The 22,400-nt window shown below is 38.5% G+C and overlaps 1 protein-coding gene across 4 annotated transcripts in view; it reads right to left on the reverse strand.

The window, feature by feature from the left end:
• Positions 1 to 22,400, reverse strand: part of RPS6KC1 (ribosomal protein S6 kinase C1) — an 86,901-nt gene that overhangs the window by 11,938 nt on the left and 52,563 nt on the right. For 3 of the 4 annotated variants that reach the window (XM_032684247.1, XM_032684251.1, XM_032684249.1), the window contains 4 exons: positions 18,503 to 18,550; positions 16,765 to 16,897; positions 6,468 to 8,021; positions 6,107 to 6,196 (listed from right to left, as the gene is read on the reverse strand). In XM_032684247.1, the coding sequence (XP_032540138.1) occupies positions 6,107 to 6,196; positions 6,468 to 8,021; positions 16,765 to 16,897; positions 18,503 to 18,550 (1,825 nt within the window). The remainder of the gene's footprint in view (positions 1 to 6,106; positions 6,197 to 6,467; positions 8,022 to 16,764; positions 16,898 to 18,502; positions 18,551 to 22,400) is intronic. The other variant, XM_032684250.1, reaches the window with a different exon arrangement.

Below are 22,400 nucleotides of genomic sequence, written 5' to 3' on the forward strand. Positions count from 1 at the left end.
TCTCTCCCCAGACCTATGCTTTCAGTTGCCTACTCCAAGTTCATGATATTTTGCTGTTCTGGGAGCAGTCAGTTGTCATTGTTTTTGGAGAGCTGTCCCACTCCAAATGGTTGTTGTAAAACTGTTACTCCCAGCCTCACAATAATCAGTACTTTTTCGGCACCTCCAAACCACCTTTCCTTGCTATTCAAGCCAGTCATATATTTTTCATGCTAATTTTTAGTCCTGTTTCCTACTGCCAGGGCTTTTTAAATCAAGCTAGGCCATCCTTCTGATTTTGATGCCCAAAGCTCCTTCACCTGTCCAGTGTTTTTCTTTTTAGGATTATCCCGAGACATTAATGTCACACAAAAAGCTAGGACAGAGTCAGAGATAAAAAGTAGAAAGTCCAGTCTTCCACTATTAACCACAAGATCGGCCCACCCCTCGACACCTCTCAGGGTCAATGGCACTTTAATCTACCACAGTTATTTTCCTTCTTAAACAATCTACTCAAATTGAATTACTATAATGCAGAACAGCAGATTTAATGAGTGCCTGCAAACTCCTATTGAAAAATACATACACAAATAACATGCAGGTTTTCCAGCATCAAATGTCTGTTTGGTAAACAGAGGCAAATATTTTTTTTCCTTATTCAGTAAATAAAAATTATAGCATGAAGGCTAATAATAGCAACCTAGCAATTTTTATTTACATGCCATATATTTTAGGTTATCAGCTGCACTTTGCATCTGTATATTCAATTGTTTAAGAGCAGAAGTGACATCTTCATTTGGGAGTACAAAAATCAGGTTGCACATTAAAACATTTTTATCCTTTCTTTGGGAAAAAATCCTGTACACACAAAACCTTCGTTTTGCTTAGGTTTTGCATTATGAACAAGTAACAGCAGGTTAGATAAAACCAAATTTACCATGTATTTATGTGTAGGTTTCTGTGAAGGCTAGTTTGTGTAAATAAGGCTTATTTACACAAACACAGCTTATGAAAGCATCAGAATAATACAGTGCATTACTGATGGCCAGTTTACTACTTATATTTTCTGTGAAACTAAGATCCCTTTGGTTTTAGGATCTCAAGCAGCAAATCTCCAGTTTTTATTAAACACAGTCTGGTGAAAACTCGTTGTTTAAACAAGAAAAAAGACACTAAAGGCAGTCCAGTTCTGAAATCTCATCCTCCAAAAACAAGGATGCAACAGAACGCATCCCCGCTGCTAGAACAAGAACTTGGAGAGTGTAAATAAAACATCTCATTCACACATCATATTTACACAAGATGTTAGACCAGCAAGCCGCTTCCACAACATGACACTTCCCAGGTTAGTAGAAAAAGTACTTTAGAGATTTCTCTTTGTGAGTAAATTCTCAACTTCATCTGTTTTAGCTGAAGACAGTCTTGCCTAGGCTATGCCTATAGACAAACGTCTTTCTCACACGTATTAAGCATACTATGAAGGGTTTGGGTTTTTTTAAAGTTACCGATTTGATTTTAAAAATCAAGACTGGCATACAATTATTACTGCATTTAAAAGTTAACAACTCTTTATATTTAAGATCACAATGTTGGCAAAACCAATACTTAAATAACAGAAGGTGATCATTTGCATTTCAAAATTCATCTGTCTTGCTTTTCCCTCAATTAGACCAAAACATGTTGATTCACAGGTTTGTGTGTGTGTGTGTTTCTTTTTTAAACTTATTTATAGAGCAGAATAATGGCCCCCCTGCTAGGCTGGCATTTGCTCAAGTTTCTGTCCATGTAAATTGAATCTGTTACTGGAATTTTCCCCCCTTCAGAATACCAAGGCACATTAACCAAGAGATAAAGAGATACATTGCTGATACTATCAGCCACCAGACAGGTGGATAATGCAAGGGATTTTTTGTTAGTTTTTGTGGGGATTTTTTGGACAAATATGTGATAAGAGTTCTCAGGGGGCATGGAGAGCAAAGGGCTGTTTAAACAGAAGTGAATCATTCTCATCTGATCTACTAATAACTTTGTATTCAGATATAGCTGCTTAGCACACTTTAAAACATTCAGAAAACAAAATTTAGTAAAAAGGTTTAGTTAAGTAAAAAGTTAAAGGAAAAAAAAAACACATAAACCTCACAATGGTTACCTTAGCCACATTAACACAGGAGAAATTCTCAGTTAAAAGTGCTTAATGTCTTCTTTAAAAGCAAATAGGTTTTTCTTGGCCAAAACCCCCATGGTTTTACTTGAAGTGGTGTTGAGTTTATAGGGGATGATTTATAATCCATCACTTCCCTTGTGGGTTAGAGAAACAACATTTGACTTATCGTAGGTGCACAGCAAAGATTTAGTTTGGCCATTAATCAAAGTATAGCACAGGCACTACTTTTAAGCATCTGCAGACAGCTTTGTTGTTGCTGCAGTTGGTTCAGCATGAACTTCTTTTTTTCTTAAATTGAGTAGAACTATACAGCAGTAAAGAGTTATCCAGCTTTACCAACAGATTCAACAGCACTATAACCCACCACAACTCTGAGCTTGCGAGTACAATTCTCGATATGCAAATCATTACAAATGAACCGCATCTTCCATTTCCAGTTCTTAGGAGAAGTCGGGCAAATTAGCGCCAGCAAGTGCGACAGCAAAATCCATTAATGGTATAATGCCACCTCCCGTCAGCAGAGGGGAAGTGCTGCTCCTCTCGCAAAAGACGCAGCCCTGCTTTTAATTTATGGCCATTGCTATTTCATACAAAAGTAATTATATTGCTCGCAGGGAACAGCATACAGCTTTTTAAACCATCTCTTCCCTCATCTTTTTGACACTTTTGCATTTATAATGTGTGCAGTTGTTTGTTCTTTTATACATACACTGCATAATGTCTTTTCGACATATGCTGTCACACTGCCTCTCCACTTTTCGTAGGATAACAAGAGCTGAGCAATTCCCTGCTATTTACCATGGCAGAGATCTGATCACTGTTTCTGTACCAATATTACCTTGCTTTGTTTTAATGCAAGGTTACACTCTAGTGTACCGAAAGCCTTAAACACAAAATCCTAGATCCCGCAAGCAAGTTCCACATAGGTGGACCTCCATTCTCCCCTGCGTCTGAAAAACTTCCACACTAATACACTGTTATCCCTACCCCATCCAGGAATTAGTTTCTGATACATAAATTGTAGAATTAAGATTCCATGTTCTCCTTCAACCAATAAAAACAACTTTAAGATTTAAATACATCCTCATGCAACTTCACTGCAAAGCACTTTATAACTCACACTGTAAAAAAGCAACACCTGACCAATTTAAAAGATACAACTGTTTCAAACACATTTCTACAATTTTCATATAATTCTGCAATACAACTTTGTACCTCTTCTAAATTGAAATAAATCTGTTTAAATTTCACATCCATACTCTCCTTTTTCTGCCTTCAAAATTTGTACCTCAAAAATCAATGCAGAAGAAGAACTGCAGCCCTAGACTCATCATCTTTTCTGTCTCCAACACCAGACCCTAAAAGACATCTTCCCTTTCCTGCATACTTCTAAAGAGTGCACTTATTTAAATAACAAAATGTTGAAATCAGGTAGCATACAAGTTACCACATACAAACCCTAATATATCTCAAACTCTGTTTAAAACACCAAGCTAAACACATGGAAACAAAATTCTACAAGCGAAGTTCCACTGAATCCTTCAGCCAGGAGAGAAAAGGAAAGGGAAGGCTAATGACCCAGAGGTAGGGTAACACAGCACATAATACTGAAAACCCCAGGAAAATTCAAAACAAGATAAAGACTCACTTTGAGTCAGTTCATTTAGTCACTGTGTTTTATTATGGTAAATCACAAGATCTGATGAAATTTTGTGAAGATCACTTGTTCAACCGCCACAAAACTACAGCCCTTCCTTCAGCAGAAAAAAAAAAAGGTTGTGAGAAACATTTATAACCAATTTTAAAAAGCAACTTTAAAATAATATAAAAACCCTCAAACTTGCCAATTTCTCTTAGTGTACTGAACTGACATGCAAGTATAATTTCAAAATCCTTATTCCAAGAACCAGCTTGAGGAGCAATGTTGTCATGATAAAGGGGAGATATGGGTTCCAGGGACACGGTACACTCCTTAAAACAAAAAAAATTTAACATCCAAATAAGGCTTTTTTTCCCCTGTAACACTGGAACCCAGAGAAAGTCCATTGACATGATTATTTTTTAACACTGACAAAAAGTTCTAAAGCAACATTTACTAGCAGCAGTAGCCTTAAGAAAGCTGCTTTGGACTCGGCTATACACCATTATTGAATCCTTGCTCATAACAGAATGGCACTTGACTCCAAAATATATTTTGTGGTGCTAATTTATATAGGGGAGCATTACTCCCCTATAAAAAATTTAAGATGTAATAGCTACACCAAAGTACAAGTACGCTTTGTGGAGATAACATTAGGATCAAGAAATATGAAAGGTAAGAATCATAGAGCAGGATCAACATTTGCATTTGCAAATCTTCAACTTGTAGCTCGCCAGTTACAGACACACAAAACAAACTGCAGCTTGGGGTAGGGCAGAGAGGGCGGAGAGGAGAGGGCAACTTAACCAAAAAAAGCCCGGATGGACACCACACCTGTGCTGTGAGGTGGAAATAATGACATGGTGGAAAACTTTATTCTTGCATTTGGGGACTTCTAAATATTATTTCAACTGCTCCCTAAACACTTAATTACTGCAGGAGTTGGCTGGTTGGGGCTTAGGGGGCAAAAAAAGCCTCTCTTTGGATCCTCATTAAAGTACAGAAAAATTAAGCTTTGACTTTCACAGCTCATTAATGATGACAGGGTGGGAAAAGGCTGCACTTCCATCTTTGCTACTACTCAACTAGGGAGTGCTTTGTTCGAGGCTGGGTTAGGGAGGCAGGAAAACACCTCTTTCTAACAGGTTGTCATGCATGTTAGCAACCAGGACACATTTCTATTCAACAACCACAAGAATTGTTGGGATTCCCCAGTTCTCTTGTTCTTGCATTAAAGTGGAGTGAGGGTAGAATAAAGGTGTTGGATTTGCTTTGATAGGTAAAAAGAATTATTTTTTGTAATACCATCCCTTTTGACTTGCACCTGGATAGAAAAGATTTTATTTACTATTTATCTCAAGAAGCTGGCATTCAAATTTTTGCTGAGATCCTACCCCTGTATGCACAGAGACAGTTCCTTACTGCATTTCAGTTGTGGGACAAAAACAGAATAAACACCTGATGCCAAACTAAGTTCAGAACTTCCATTGCTGGTAACTCTTTTTATAAATTTTCTGAGCACATTTGCAGACCGAACTTGAGGATTACCTGCATGCCAAGCTGCAATGCCTGGCCAGACCACACACTCAGCAGAAAGTTATGCTGGCATTTCAAATTCAAAATAAAGAAGTAGTAATTTCAACTCTAAAAGTAGCTTTTCTAAGCTAGCTATGAAATTTTTAAAATATGAAGCTATAAGTGAAACACCTGATTTTTGGCTGTCACTACCATTTGACCACTGTATTAGCAGAAAATAAATTGGAAAAGGAAAAGAGGGAGGACTCAGTTTCAAGTGCCATCCTTGCTATGAGAGATCGATTTTATCACCCTCATGATTGATGAAAGCGGTTCTAAGAAAAGAGCTCTCTAAACTATTTCAAAGCCCACCGTAGCTCATCAAAAATGTCAGAGGCATCTCTAAGCCTATTAGGGTTGTATTTTTCAAACCACTATGGTTCTCCCCTTGTCCCCCATGTTCTTTGCAAGTATAAATTCTTGTATTTTTAAGGCTCTTTGTGCCATCTTTTCAGCTACTAAGATGTACTTACACACAGCAAAAAACTGCAGGAAAACAAAACATTCCTTAAACTTGCTTAAACAAGACATTCAATACAATTACACTTTACGGAAATGACATAACAAACACCACCACAGTTCAACAATAAAGCAGTCATGAGCCCTGTAGCTTTTTAAGACATTCAGAAAAAAGGCAAAGAAAACTCAGGTACTACATGATCGTGAGCTCTGTGCTACAGAGACTCCATGAGAAAATGAAAGCTGCTAATCTACTTTCCATGTGAAACATTGTAGGTGATTGCTCTAACCTGGGGCACAGTACATTCTCTCTATGGCATCGTTGTCACAGGAATCTTCAACCTCCCTCCACCTGCTAAAATACGTTAGCTGAATGTGTCCTAAAAACAAAACGACAGGAGAAATCAAAACATTTTTCCCTTCCATTTTCTGCAGAAGTGAACTGTAATTACTCCTTTTGTAGCTAAAAACAGTATCATTAAGAATAATGGCATCATTAAGTACTAGAAGCTATTACTGGGGGTGAATTTGCTGCACTGATAATGAAGCTCTAGACAGGAAATGAAGATACTAATTACAAGATAAAACGCCTACTCAGTTAATTGGAAGCAACAGCGAATAAAAAGAAATGCATTTGCAAAAGTTCCTGACCTCTATCATTCAATAAGATGTTGTTTGGGTTCAAATCGCGGCACACAATTCCTTCTCTATGCAAAGCATCAAGGGCTACAACCATTTCAGCTGCCCATCTTTGAATGCAATCCTCTGGGATATAAAACCTGGAGGTTATCGCTAATCTTTCGTCGAGGTCCTGAAAAATTTGATGTATTTCCTTCTCCCCTCCTCCTGCTATTTTGTCTTCCCTCTTTGGTGCTGTCTTTTTACTTTCAGCTGCTGGTGACGAAGCCAAGTCTGTCTCCGCTTTCCCAGTGTCTTCAGTTTGACTGGAAAACAGCAACACTGCTTCATTTCTTAATGTGTCTCTGTCCAAGCTAACATCTTGAGCACCCGAGAGTGAGCTGGAAACAAATAAACTTTCTTCTTTGCTTGTCATGTTTAAGGAGCAGGCTCCAAGTCCTTGAAACAGAGCCCTGTCTTCTGAACTACCTACCTCTTGGTCAGATGTAAAGAGGGTTCCAAGAGCTCCCTGAGTGACACCACTCTGTCCATTTGCTTCCTTGTGGGAAGGATCACCCACTTCTGGTGCCACACGATTTGGCTCTGCAGAATTATTTAATTGCAAGACATCAGGTGTTTCTAATAACTTCACTTCCAACACATCCCTATCAGTTTTTGTAAACTTTGTTGGCCCTGACACTGCTGCCTCTTCTGTCTCATCAGACATACCAGGTAAGTTTATTAGGAGATCAGGCCTTCCTTCATCAATGCTATTTACATCATCAAAAGCAGCATCCTTAAAGGAGATAACTGGCACAGAGTCATTTGAACCTCTGCTTACAGTGTCATGAGGTCTCACACCCATTTTGCTTTCTAGGGCATCCAAGCTTCTGTCATGATCTGGAACAGAAAACAATGGCTTCAAGGGCTCCGATTTCAGGTTATATAATTTTTCTCCAAAATCAAGCCCCAGGAGCTCACTAGTGCTGTCTTTGCTGTCTATCCTGAAGAGTTCCATAGGGCTGTTCTTTGATTTAGTTAATGAGTCCAATATCCTAGTAGGGCTAGCTATTTCTGGCTCAGCATCATCGATGAAAAACTTTCGTTCCTGAGGTACAACCTGAGACATGAAGCTATCACTGCCAACAACACTGCATTTCTGTAAGCAGCTTCTTTCTTTGGTATGCAGATCTTCACTCCCCAGTTTAGCCACTGGTTCCTCATTTAGAGAGCCTGAATCAACTTTTTCTTGCCCATATTCATTGCATAATGTTAAATAACTAGTAGTGCACTCTTCTTCTGAGCTGGATCCTGAGTCCATCCACTTCAAACTCTCTTGGTCATCTTCCTGGTTGCTGCTGTCATCCTGAGAGCTTGGTGTTAGGCTGCTCTTCAGTGGGACCACCTTCAGCATGCCCTCCCCATAGCTTTCTCTGGAATCGGTGCTGCTGCCAATTTCTTTAGGACTAGGTGTTGGTTGTTCCAGGTAAATTTTGGTTGAACTGGCTGTCCTGGGTTCAGGAATTTCAAAGCTCTCTTCAGGACTTCTGTTTAAGTACTTACTGACATAAGACCACAGTTTTCCTCCTGAAAAAAAAGAAAAAAAGGGAAGGGAACTCTTAATTTCACTCAAACCAGAATCGGTTTCATTACGAAACAGGAAAATATTCTCACTGTCACTATGCACTATATATCCTTATGCCCACAAAGTTGGAACCGCTACCTCAGGAGGAAATAATTACAGGGACCAACAACTTGCCTTTTAAGTATATTTGTATTACTACATAAATATTTAAAGAGTTGCATCTGAGATTAAGCTGATGCTTTTGCGTTTTTAAACTTCAGTAAATTTTTATTTTGGACTCCGTCTCAAGTTGCATGGTGGTTACTACTCTCCATCTGCTGTCTCAAAAGAAGCAAAAACTAGGGAAGATCAAATGGTTTAGGGCCCATCACCAGTTCTGCCTACAATGAATAATTCTGTATCACAGCTCTAAGTTCATGAGCGACATCAGTGGAAACAGACTAAAAACTAATTAGTAAGTTCAGTAAGGGGAAGGGAATTACCTCATATTAGCAGGTTATCTTAAGGAACTGTTTATCTCTTTGAAGAAATTGGGTTTTTAGTTAAATATTGATATATTTCTCCCATTAACTTCAGAAAAGTTTTTTATGCTTTGCTGCACCACACAAGAAATTATCAATACTCTAAGTTACACTGGCAAACAAGTTCCTTCACAGCTTCTAAGAAAGTTACAACTCCAAAAGTAATAGTTACATTTAAAAATACAAAATAGGACTCTTTATGTTTCCAAATACTGTTCATATTAAAAAAGCCTACAGATTTCAAAACAGAATTTGAGCAAAATAAATCAAGAAGTTACTGCATCTCTTGCCTGTGCCAAAGAATTTGGCTTAAAGCTAGAAAGTCTCCTTTGATAACTTAGGGAAAAATGCAATGTCAAGACATTTCAATTTAAAAGACAGCACAGGAATTCTCAAAAACACTGGAGTTCTAACAAAATCTTTGTAGAAGAAAAAAGTAAGCATCCAGCCCACTGGGCATCTGCAAAGTTTTGGGGGGTTGGGTTTTTTCTTACTTATTTGGATAAAACAGAGTTTTGTATTTTTCCAAAATATGGTCTTTAATAATTTGGGATTTTTTTAATGCTCTCTGTATCAGGCAAAATTCCTTTAAAAAGTACAATAAAAGAAGAAAGTATTTATCATTGCCTAGGAACAGGTTTTCTGTATTCCCAGGTATTTCAAACATAACTTATCAAAGGCAGAAAAGGCTTGACACTAAAAATTAATTTGAATAATATAGTGTGGAGTTTTCCTGCCCTCCATCCCCCTGGCTAAGACAAGACTTGTTTTTAAACAGGGAAAAAAAATCTCACTGGTTGTGGTGAAACTAAGTATATTAAAAATACTAAGAGGGAATTCTAACACCTTGAGTCCAACGGTAAAAATGACAATTTAGATCTGTTAATCCACATAGTTTCTGCCATAAGCTACAAATGGATTTAGCACCAGGTCAGAACGATCCTTGCCACCTTCTAGAAGATGATGAGAAAGGATGCCAGGTAAACGAGCAGGAGCAAATGGAAGCAATGCTCACAGAGAAGGGAGTAAAAACTGCTGTACTGCCCACTGTATTGCATAAGCACTTTAAATACTTACCCAGAGACATGTTCAAAATAGCTCCAAGTGTGCCCTGCCACAGCAGCAAGACACAGCTCATCAGTCCCTCCCAGCAGAGCAGCAGCAGCAGCAAAGCAGGGCAGCGACTGACTGAGCTTGCTGGGACACAAGTGACCTGACGCCCTGTGTCAGCGAGACCAAGGGCCCTGGTCCTGCCAGAGGTGCCTGACGAGCAGGACCTCACCTGTGTGAGAAGCTGGGAGTCTGTGCAGATTCTTAAGATGAGGCCGCTTGCTTTAAATATGACACGTTGCACGGGAGCTCAGCAGGGCAAAGGCGCCCTGCCCTGCCTTCTGAGCCCTGCAGCTTGTGCAGGACTTCAGAACTACTGGTCTTAAACTGATTTGGTTGTTCATCCTGTAGTCACCAATGATTCTTTTCTAATATTACACTTGTACATTTATTCATGCTTCTGCTATGAAATGGCAGGGAGAAAAAACAACAGAAAAGAGAATAAGAGTGAGAACATCCATATATATATATAGCGCAAGAGTTTCTCCTCTTTTCCACACTCTCATCCATAATAATTATTTTCCTTTAAAATTTCAAGTAATATAATAAAATAACTTCTTTCAATTTATTAACTATGCATAGAATTATTCAGGTTCACTTCACACCAAACAATAAAATCTCATTTGACAACCACACCCCTGCTGCCTTTAATAAAAAATGTTACAGTCTCCCCATCCCACCTGCATTAGATTAATTAGTACAAGCTAAATATTTCCATCTACATATTACTAGTGTTTATACTTGTGCTTCACAAATTTCATATGAAAACACAAATCTCAGGTTTCAAAGAGATCGTGACTCACAAAGACTCACATAAGATTTTTGGAGCTCTGGACAATGCCTGGCACAACAACCCTTCAGCCTGCAGGCAAGGAGTAAGAAAAGGTGGAGGCCTTGCCTTGAGCTTTGACCCAGAGATGCAGAAAGCTCAAAATGTTATTCCTGTGATCTTCTGTCACATTTTTTCCTGGGTCATTACTGGACAACAGGTGTGCTTTTAGATATGACACCTGAACAGCTCTCACTGACCTAAAATATTTTGTAGCCCTATTCTAAGGTAAGAAAGGGTTGGGGTGCCCAGCAATAAGAAAAACGCAAGAATTATCCTTGCACAACTTAGTTTTTCACCTATTGACACATCCAGTTGCTCTCAGGATGACAACTGTCTTCTACTCACCCTCCACCTCCCTTCAATGCAAGATTTCATGCAACCTCCACTAGATTTTGGCCTCTACTCAAAGTCTTACTGCAGCTTAAGAAAGGAGACTCAAGAAGAATTAAGGAGGGAAAAGAGATACATTAGGATCAATCCTTCAAAAATCCACAGAAAAATCACTGGAAGATTCAACATAAAAGTTGCAAAAGACAAAAAAAATTTCTCTTTATTCTTACACTGTTCGGGAATTCATTGTCCACTTATGAAAATAGATAGAACTGCAACAATAACTCATTTTCTGTTTGCAAATCTATTATCTTACCTTTTTTTAAAAAAAGTTGCTCATTAATAATGAGTTGTATTTATCTAGAAATCACAGTGGAAATGACTACTTACTGCAACTCCAACTTAAGAGTTAAATGCAAGTAAATAAAAAAAATTATTATGTCCAAATATGTTTGCACACAAATATTTCAAGAATGGCCTCCTGGTCAAGTGGAAATACGTAAATAAATGCCATTCAATAATTGTGTTCTACACGGAAAAACAACCATTTTAGTCCTTTTTGAAAATGTCCAATCCAGGGTCAAACAAAAGTGATATTTGTATCTGCGTATGTAATTATGCCTTTATGAATGACATACTAATAATCTTTCCCCCTCTACCCATGTGTTGTGTAAGATCAAGAAAACCCATTAGCAAGCCATGCTAATATAGTATCAGGAATCTATAAAAACTAAAATTACAGAAATCAATCCAAACAAGTAAGCTTCAGTCATTGTCAAATAGTCCAATAGACTAAATAACTATAAAAGCTACAGTATAAAGCTAAAGTTTACTAGTGTTCAACACAATTTCAGAAGTTCAATATTAACATGACAAATTATTAAGTTTGTTTTGTACTACCATGAACTGATTCTACAGCCAGCATAGTTCCCTCTTTCTGGTTTTATTAGCACATGAAAATCATCAAGCTCTACATTCTTCTGCAGTTATTCCATGAAAAATTTCTTATTAGCAGTGCCATATTTAACCAGCATTTCATACTCTAGCATTCTGGAGGTTATACCTCTGCTTCTACAGGCAGAATCTAAAAAGTTAGTGTCCAACATAATCAACAGGAAATTCAGTACAAAGTGACCAAGTGATGAAGCTGACTAGGAATCTTGTTAGTTCCATAATATTTTTATAATCTTTCAAACATTTCTGCAGCTTTTTTGTTTATTAATAGCACTTGAACTATTATAATAATAGTTATTAATAGCACTTGAGCTAAAATACAGGGACTATACAGTACATATCACACGATAAAATGAAACCTAACAAATCAGCAAATTTAGCTTTCTAATCATGTTTTTGTTCTAGTTGACAAGAAAAATTCATGACTAGTTGGATTCTTCATCACCTGGTGCTCAGACAGTTACATTTCAGCTTCACATCCTGAAAGACTGGCTGACTGAGGAGACATATTCCACAATAAATCAATGGCTTTTGCTAGCTTGGCCCACAAGTTTTCTCTGAAGGATAATATACTCCAGTTTCTGCAGAATTGGAATGCAGCTAAGAATGCAGGAGTCACTGTACTTAGGAAATCCCAAACAAAGTCAAAGTGAACAACCCGGGCTTCCAAATAACTGTAATCTGATAGGAAAGAAAAACAGAGTATTGAAAGACATCTGCTTGAATTATTCTCCAAAACTGGGCCCAACTCTCTACATCATCACATAAGAATTTGCTTATGGCCGGGAATACCAATCCTAAATCATCCACCTCATGCGAATTAATAGCCTTCCTCGCTGGAAAAGGAACAATTTTATGATTTTCAAAGAATCACTGTCCTCCTTTTCACTAAAGACATGCCTCCTGGTAAACTTCATCATGTTAATGCAATGACTACATAAAATTAGGCTTGTCCAGTTTCTAAGCCAAAGGGAACCAGACACACAGGCACTGCCATGGTACAACAATGTTTCACAGCATCCCAATGGCAACCACAGTGGAGCTGCAGCGTACACATGAATGGGAACCTAATCTCCTGCCTAATCTCTCTAACATGACAGTAGTTACAAGCACCAGAGTCATATATATACAGCTGTTTCCACTGCTGCTGGTGAATCTCTGCTACAAAGTTTGCTAGTTTAGGCAAAGCTCCCACTTCAATGCACTTGGAGTAAAATTTCAAAGCAGTCTCCTGAAAAAGTGACTTGCCAAGGACTATATCACCTTTCCTACATTTTCCGATTCCTGTCAAATATTTACAGCTAGTATTATCTGCTTTCCTAACAACAAATCCCCAGTTTTGCAAGCCAGAACACTACTGTGTTGCTGTCTATCAATTGCTGCATGCAGCAACCCTCTTCAGCAGGAAGTTTCTTGAGTGCTCTCCAGATTGATAGGAACTCGGGCTTGTTTATGCTTAAAGAGATTTGACAGCTTCTAACAGCCACTTAAACTTTGATGTCCCATGGAAGCCCCCCAGCCTATTTTTGAAGCATCTGTTTCTAAAATTTCTGGAGTTAGTAGTGCCAAGAAGAAGCGAGGCCTTATTAACACCAGATTGGCTCCCTACCACACTGGAACTTGCCAAGTGCTTTCCAACAAAGCTACAAGATAACTGTATGGACTTTTGTGCTTCTGAGGCATCCTTGAAGCCTCCAACTGTGGCCAAGAGAAAAGTCTGTAAGAGAACTCAAGACCTCACTCACCAATTCTGAGCACGTAACAGTATCACGATTTACAAAAAAAAAAAAAAAAAAAAGTAAAAAAGTCTTAATCTTGAGTCTGTGGTCAAGCTTGCAGAATTCCATACAAAACCCAGTAGTGCTGCACTTAATAATATAGTTAAAATCCACTGTGAACAGGAAGCAGTGAGCTGATTAGAAAACATATATTGCCCACACACAGCATTCAGACCTCTGAATTTGGTGTAATACAAGCCCATTGCCCACTTAAATGAGTATTTTACACTTGAACCTCACAATGGTGGAGCTAAGATACCTAACACCATAAATCAGCACCACTTATAAATTTGACTGGCAGAATCTTTTTTCCTATTGGAATAGAATTAAAGACACAAAATAAAATTTCAAGAGGCTATTACTTAAAAAATAAAATCCTTGAAATTTTTATCCTTTTCCAACATTAACTGCAAGCACCTTCTCTATTTATTTTTGGTTTGAGATGAACAAAATTTTAAGATTGCTTTATCTGTAGGGATTCCCAATATTATTATCCTTGTAATTTAAAGGATGAGTGCTACTTATGTAAGAGTGATATGATGAAGACCATCATCAGTGGGGTGAGCAAGACTAGCCCCTGCATACAGTACAGCATTATTTTAGCCCTATTTTATTCATGCTGTATTCACATGCCTTTCTTATGAATCACTTTCTACCATCAGTCTCCTGGGATAGCGTGACGTGCACTGGGCATTGCCACAGTTAGGGATTTGGGATCACGCCCTACACCTGCAATACACCTTTTACACGCATTTTCAGGCAATTTACTCATCACTTTGTACCCCAGCTATCCCTCTTTACAACACAATATATCACTCTTCCTCTCCCTTTGCCTGTTCTGAGCCCAGACAGTAAGATCATGAAAGCAGGAGACTTATCTTTAATGAAGCAAACCTTGTTAATTCCCTGATAATCAGGAAAAAGTCCTTATAGCACATCATAATTTTTGAATGGTTTGCTAACAAGAATAGAGGTGAATCCATTTCCAAACTATTTCCTGCTTTACCAGAAAGTGAGGGAAAACCTTTTACAGTTCACAACTTACATCCAGAAGTGTCCAAGTCAAGTGAATCCATGTATTGAGTATCACCAACCACAGCCCTCATCCACATCAAAATCCCTTCTGGTCCCTGCAGCTCTCCCCTTCTACCCCAGCACAGCCTGCCAGTCCTCCATCCTCTCTGCAATGCTCTCCCATTTCTCCCATGCTTCTTACCCACTGTTCTTCAAAGCTCTCCCTATAGGAAGTACTCGTATCTCATCAGTGCTCCTCTCCCAACTCCACCTCAAAATAACCCATCTCCCTCCCACTTGCATGGCTTTGACCCACAGCTGAGAGAGACGCAGCACAGCCGTGGCTGTCTCCAAGTATGTGTTTCCTGTCTGGCCAGCTGAAATGAGGATGCTTTACAGACACCACGTTCACTGCTGGCAAATTAAACAAATGGTGTGGGGTGCTGCACAAGGCTGTGTGTTGCACAAACCTGATTTAGAAGGCACTTAGTAAATTAAAAATCCTTCTGCCACAGAAGTCAAAATGTTACAGCCAACGTTGGTAAAAGCAAGACATTCAGACGAAGCACATTTCACTGAGATTTCTGACCATGTCAAAGATAACCAGAAGAAAGGCATTCCTTTTTTAAGGATAAAATCCCATCTATTCCAAATGTTAAGCTGAGGTTTCTGTTCTTAAACGACAGAAGTCTGATCATGCAATGTCTTAATTTTTGTCACTGTTGTCACAACAAAATCCTGATTTCCAGGAGATCATCTTTGTCAACTGGTCACATTAGGGCTTCCTTAAAATTTTTATTCTTACATCTGACACATCTGCCCCCAAATTCCACTACTACTTCACCCACTTTTCCATTTGTCTTGAGGAAAAACGTTCTTCCTGAAGAGAATTTCAAACCTCTAGGTCTTCAGAAACTGCAGAAATATTAAGAACAGTTTTTTTAATTATTATCTTATCCTGTCTCCAACCCTTTGATTACGCTAGGTTAAGAGCAGCTGGTATCTGACAAGGGTTGTGGGTGAGGTTTTTTTGTATGGTTTGGGGTTTCTTTGGTAGCGGATTTTTAAAAATATTTTTTCTCCAAAGAAAATTTACCAGCTTATGTGGAGATTACAGTTCCAGTGAGAGTCTCTAAGCTATCCTGCCAAAATACACACACCTTGAGAAAAGTAGCATTGTACAGAGCAGCTTTGTAAATTCTCAAAATCACCATCAGGCAGTACTGTAATGTGAGGCTTTTCTTCATGCATCACTGCTCATGGCAAAATCAAGTCACACATTGCAGAAACAGTCACTCATTTTGCGAAGTTACCTTTAACTGGTCTCATATGACAAACTGTTCACGAAAAAGCCAAAATCTAAGTTACTGAGGGAAAAAAGAAATAATATTCAATGTAATAAAATTATCTTCTCTATCAGTCAGCTCAGTTCCTTCACATCATCCACTGTGACTGAATTATTAACATCCTAAAAAAAAGAACTATTAGCAATCCCACAATTTATATTCTCCACTCATTCTAAACAAATATGGGTAATTACATTTAGGGAATATTTAAATCCAGGTGTTAGAAGAAAAAATCAAAATGTAATTATTTTGTGCCACCTGTTCCCTGTACATTTAACAGGAATTTTATAAACAGTTTGAAGGCACAACTCTGTGGTTCTGCTTTGAACTCCTGTGTGATGCCACTAGCTATTTTCTTAAAAATCCAGATCAGAATAACTATTCAACATTAACCAACAGGCAAATGTTCATGGTATTTAGCAGAGCTATTAAATTCTTGTGTAAATACTTGTCATTTTAACTATAAGATGCTAAAAAGATTAACTATCCAAAGTTTACAAAAGTAGCCAAAGACTGTATCTCTGGGAGATGACTGTAAATAATGCAGATAGTTGTTGCTTCCAAAGCACTTCCTCTTCTGTAGAAAATAAACAGTTGGAAGCTTTCAATATTGCTACAATTCAAGTAACCCATCAGGATTTGAGGCCATTTGAAACGGGAATCAGATCCACCGCAGAACGAGAGGGGAATAAGGGGGAGGGACAGAGGAAGGGAGTGTGGTGTCTTACATGACATCTCTTAGGCACACTAAAAATATTTTAACTAGATGTATAAGAGATTAATTTGACAATGAAATGTACCATTGATTAAAACTCAAACCTTTGACTCTTTTCAACAATATGCTTAAATGAGAGACGAACCTTCCGCATGCTGCAACACGAGAAAGACAGACTCCTCGGAGATGATGTACTTGTGCAGACACACCATGTTGGGCACACAGCGGGGGATGATGGTCGTTCTGCTCCTGCTGTACTCACTACTTTTCCTTAGACCCTGACAGAGAACAAAAAGGTCAGTTGTACCCTCAGTTGCCTTTGGAGCCTGCTGTGCTCTGTGTTTATCAACCAAACTAATCTATCCGAGTTACTCTGGGCTTCAGAGAAACCACTCATCTGCTGCTCTATGCCCCTCGGTCCCCCGAGGCTGTGCTGATGGCATCTGGCGCATTTCCAGAGAACAGAAGATGGCACAAAGCTGCCATTAAAATCAATTACATGGGTCAATGTTTTTATTAGAATCTCTCTCAAACTAAGTCATCAGGATGACACTCAGTTATTTCCCTGTGACCTTTTTTTAAAATTTTATTTTTGTGTGTGACCAAAAGACACTATTAAAAAAATTCAATTCAAATTCTAAAGACAAAAGAATGCCTTAGTGTTACAGGTAATCCTCACATTTCCATTTTACTTTACTAAAGACAACAACCACCACAACAAAAAGCAAAGGAAAGGATTAGTCTCCTTGAGAGGCAATGATTTTTGGGAGGTAACACAGAGATGAAGTTGCCAGAAGTGAAAAAATTGACGTGGGAGGGTGAAAGGGAGGGGGGAGAAAAAGAGAAAAAAAATTATGTCGATAGTGTGACCTATTACAATATTGATAAACATAGGCAGTTAAATGGGAAATTCAATGTTACTCTATCTGCCAGTAGATAATGTGAGGTTCTAATATAAAATATTCACAAATAAACGTTTCTGAGGAACAGAGGGGTTTGCTGTATCCTGCACATACTTCAGAAAAACAATTTCAAAGGCCAGATGCACAAAGTTAAGGCAGGGTTGTAAGCCAAATCCAAAGCAAAGTTACAAAATGTTAACAACTAATTAGAGCTTGTTTGGGATACAGTTTTTTTCAGCCCTTCCTGCCATCAGCAGTGGAATTCATGTCAAGGGGAGCCTGAAATAATGACCACAATAACAATACTCATAACTAAACTAATTCCCGGCATCACAGATGCTCTGAGCATATTGGGATCTTGATCTGAACACTTTCTGAAACATAAAAGAGTAATGGGAAAAATTTTATTCTGACCAATTAACTATTCACTAATTCAATTGGTTAGTAACATTAAACTCAGTTTTCACAGCCTATTGATGTAAAACATAAGGAAACAATTTTGAATAAGCCCAGTCATACATTTCATCCAGAATCCACTTTGGCCAAGACCATATTCTTCAGCTAAAGAAGACCAAACACAAAGCACAATGGATGTACTTGGGTTAAGAAGATTTTTCACCTTCAGCAGCAGCCTGCACATGTCCTGAGCCACTAGGGCTTTACAGATGTTTTAAGCAGCACATTAAATCTGTGATTCTTTACCAAAGCCTGCTAAGGTGTTGGCCTCAATAACCACTGGCAACTCAAGTGACTAAAACAGCATATCTGAGCACTAGGGATGTTACAGAAAAAGGAAGGGAATGCAACTGAATACCAACAAAAAGAATTCCAGTGCCCTTAATAGGGATATATGTATTACCATAACAATATATTGCAGGCATAACTCTATATATTACATACAAATTGAGCTTTGTGTGGTGGTGTAATTTAGGAGGCCATATAATAAAAGATTATTAATAAATAATAAAAGATTTTACTCACCTTCAGTATAAAAGTCTGCTGTGTTCTGGTGTCCATTACAAGCAAAACCTAAGCAAAAAGTATTCAGATAAATATTTAAGATTCATATGAGTAAGCTAACAAAACATAGATCTTAAATCTAATGTTGAATATTCTTAAAAAGAAAGGGTTATAAGTAATGATTTTTTAAAAAATAAATAAATTGAACTCCTGCAGCAAACAGACTTGATAACCAGGGTTTTTTCCTAGGAAAGAAATATGACTGAGGCTATAGATCTCTAGTATTAATGTAACAACAACAACAAAAAAGAGGATTTACTTAGGGAGAAAATTGTGGATGGGTTTGCTGCAGAGAGGAGAACACCTACAGCTGCAAATAGCATCTCTGTTAGCAGTGCATCACCTCTACTGAAAGCACTTTAAACATGGCAATGACAGAAGCACTAAATAGCAACTACACTCTTAGCAATCTGCATTTGTTTATGCGTTGAAAACAAAACAAACAAAAATATCTATGTGTATATACATTTAGAAAACTGCATCTTTAGAAAGCTGGAACCCTCCACATCTCCATCTTCAAATCACCCTGGTCAGGAATTAATTGTTTTCAAACTCTGAGAACCCAGATGTGCTTGAAAAGCACCAGCTGCAAGACAGTCACACGAGCAGCACAAGCATGAGCTCAACCCTCCTCTAGGAACAAGAACAAGAGTGCATGCTCACTGTTTATTTACAACAGACATTGTAAACTTCCAGTATAAATATTCACATACAGTTATACCAAAACATTTAGGCTGCAAAATCAAAATCCTAAAGGGCTTCCACTGCCAGCACTGGCGTTACCGAACTCTGAGTTTAAAAGACAAGATGAAGCAACTCCAAGTCAACAGACAAGGTGCAGTGAAGCCCAAGACAGCTCACATCAAAAAAAGACTTCTTGCAGAGGAATGACATGTCAGGAGTAACAGGGTGTTGGATTCGCCAGGTCACAGAAGGGCAACACAACACACAGTCTCCCTTATCTCCCTGCTGTGTGGGGCAGCAATGCAGCCATGCCCTGCTATCTCTGAAAGGGTGATGCCCACCAGGTTGAAATGCTGACTTTCCTCACGTCAAGGGAATTGTGGGAACATCTGTCCCATGCAGTGCCCACAGCAAGGTGAGGTGGAGACGTGCCAAAGGCCCGGCAGTTGGGCCAGAAGGGAGCTCTATGGGGGAAGGGCTGTGCTGGCTTCCTCACAGGTAGGGGCTTTGCTCTTTGGGATGGCCACGTTTCAAACACTGCCCTCCATCTCTCCCTATTGCATCTCAAGCAAGAGATGAAGAACTGAAGTCTTTTCTAAGCGTTTCTCTCTCATCAGATTTCACCAACAGAAATAAAGTCACAGACACCTCCATCTCAAAGATCTCTTCTTTTACTAGAGCTGCACGCAATTTCAAAATCTGGTTTATATCTTCTTACAAAAAAACCCCAAAACCAAAACCAATCAACCAAACAAAAACAATCCCCCCGCCCCCCAAACATACCAAAACAAACAAACAAAAAGTACAACCACCACAACTAAACCAAACCAAACAAACAAAAAAGCCAAAACAAAAAAATCCAGACAGAAGTTGGTGTTACTGAGATTTTTTGACAAAGGAATGACATACAGCTTCCATGTCAAGGGCATGGTAAGGAATGACAGATATTCCCAGACCACTGAGTTTGCCTAACAACTCTTCAGGTCTCTTACCTGAGTCTTCCAGTAAGAGAGAAAAACAGTTAAATACGTAACTGTACAACTGGTTTTGTTATTCTTGCTTAACCAAAAGATGTAAAATTAAAATTAAAAAAAAAAAAAGCAACACACCAACCAACCAAAGAAAACCAACAGAACAAGAGAAAAGTAAAATCCACTTCACAAGAGGTGCCAAAATAAGATAAAAATGGGTTGGAAACATCTATGTGTTTATAGTCACTTTCCTTCCTCTTCTCCCAAGTTTGTTTGTACCTACACTGTTCACATTGAAGTAATAAATACAAGAACATATGTGATTTTTTTTTAAATGTGCCCTTTGACTGTCAATATCTCCCAAACAGGTGTTGGTTAAATGATTATAAATTGGCCTCTGGATACACCTCTTCAACTGAGCCGTACAGGACTGGCGATAATATAATTAGACCTAAAAACATCAGGCTGGTGAATGCTTTCCATCTGTTTGGCAATAATGTTTAGTTAACAATAGTCTTTAAAAGAAGCACCTTCAACTTCAGTTCTTAAAGTTATTTATAGGGCCATTCTTAACACACCAGCACTCCTGCTAACAAGAGCTTTAGCCACTTGGAAATTATTAGCCATACGGCTGTATATGAAAAGGAATAGCAGCATTTAACATCTGTATCTCTCCAGATTTACAAGCATCAACCTCATTTGAAGTCATTTCTTAATGAACAGTTCCATGGTCTGTATTAATATGATAGTTGCATGCACAAAGATCATAAGAAGCCAAACATTTTTTTAATACCAACAGTAGGCCAATCAGTAATGAAGCTGTCAGCATAAAGGACAGAATAATAGCTTCTTTAACCCTCAAACAGGATTTGTTCATTTGTAGAGTAGAAGACACCAATTTAAAAACTGCTCATGGGTTTGCTCACCTTTATAAAGACAAAAATCTAATTTGGTACTAATTTGATACAATTGTCTTTCCAATAAAAGGCTCCTAAAGCCATCTTTTATTCCATGATAAAACAACTGCTATAACTAAAACTGTCATGAAATAATTACCTTTGATAGCATAGCTTATTGCACAAATACAATTAATGTATTCCTCCCTTTCATTTTTCATACTTGCTTATCAGCACTGTATTAGCATATGGTGCAACAGAACAGATTACTGAGCCCTCGCCCTATAAGACGACATATAGAATGAGGACCAGTAACGCGAACAAAGCAAACAGGTCCCTTTAGGGCTGGCTTCATCTGCTGTTATATTATAACATCAAAATGGATGTAGCAGCTACAGTTTTATAACTCTAATAACAACAACTGGTATCAGCATGCCTTCGAGGTTAACTACCTAGCTGGACTAGGTTAGACATACCCAGTCTAACTAACCAGGTTCTTTTCTTCTGCTTCCCATCAAGCACCATACCTTCCCCAAGTGACTAACATCTCATCTACAGCTCCACTTCATTTTATGGCCAATTATTTCTTTGTTGATTCACTGTCCACCTTTCTGCAAGACTGTTTCCCTCAAAGGGGATGCCAAGAAGCCCCAGGAAGAGCCATAAAAGTAACTTTAGAAATTCATCTAGTGATGTTCCATTTGGCCCTGGCAGACTGTGGACTTTACATGGACCTACCAAGTCAAAAACCTGCTTCAAGGGAAAGCAGCCTGCATGCATATTACAAAGACGTGGTTTGACCAGATTCTTTCAGATAATTAAAGGACTACATGAATGAACAAACTGCTATCAGAAAACTGACATTTCAGAAAGGGATAAGTCCAGGAAAGAGGGGGTTACAAGTATATTTGACTGACTTTTATCATGCATCCAGAGCAGAGAAAGGTCAGCAGCTCTTGGATGCATTACCAGGCTGCTGCAGAAGGGCATACCTGTAAGCCTGCCACTGACCCAAATGCCAACACACTCTCCTCACCTCATGCTTTACAGCCAATTTCTAGATAGTGGTGCAACAAGTCTTTCCTGTTGGCATTCCTCCACACTTCTCTCCCATTGCAAAAGGGAGTGCTTCAGTAATTCTTTTTCTAAAATGTCTTTTTAAAATGTGAAGTGACAAGTCTCCACACTAGTGGCACAATGGGACAAAATGGGATTTCACAGAGCATTCCCTATGACATAACTCTTATTCCAGAGCAGATCACACAGAGATGTTGGGATTAGACTAGGCTGCTTCTAGCTCACATAAGC

This window comes from Chiroxiphia lanceolata, chromosome 3 (genome assembly GCF_009829145.1).
Source record: "Chiroxiphia lanceolata isolate bChiLan1 chromosome 3, bChiLan1.pri, whole genome shotgun sequence".
Lineage (NCBI taxonomy): Eukaryota > Metazoa > Chordata > Aves > Passeriformes > Pipridae > Chiroxiphia > Chiroxiphia lanceolata.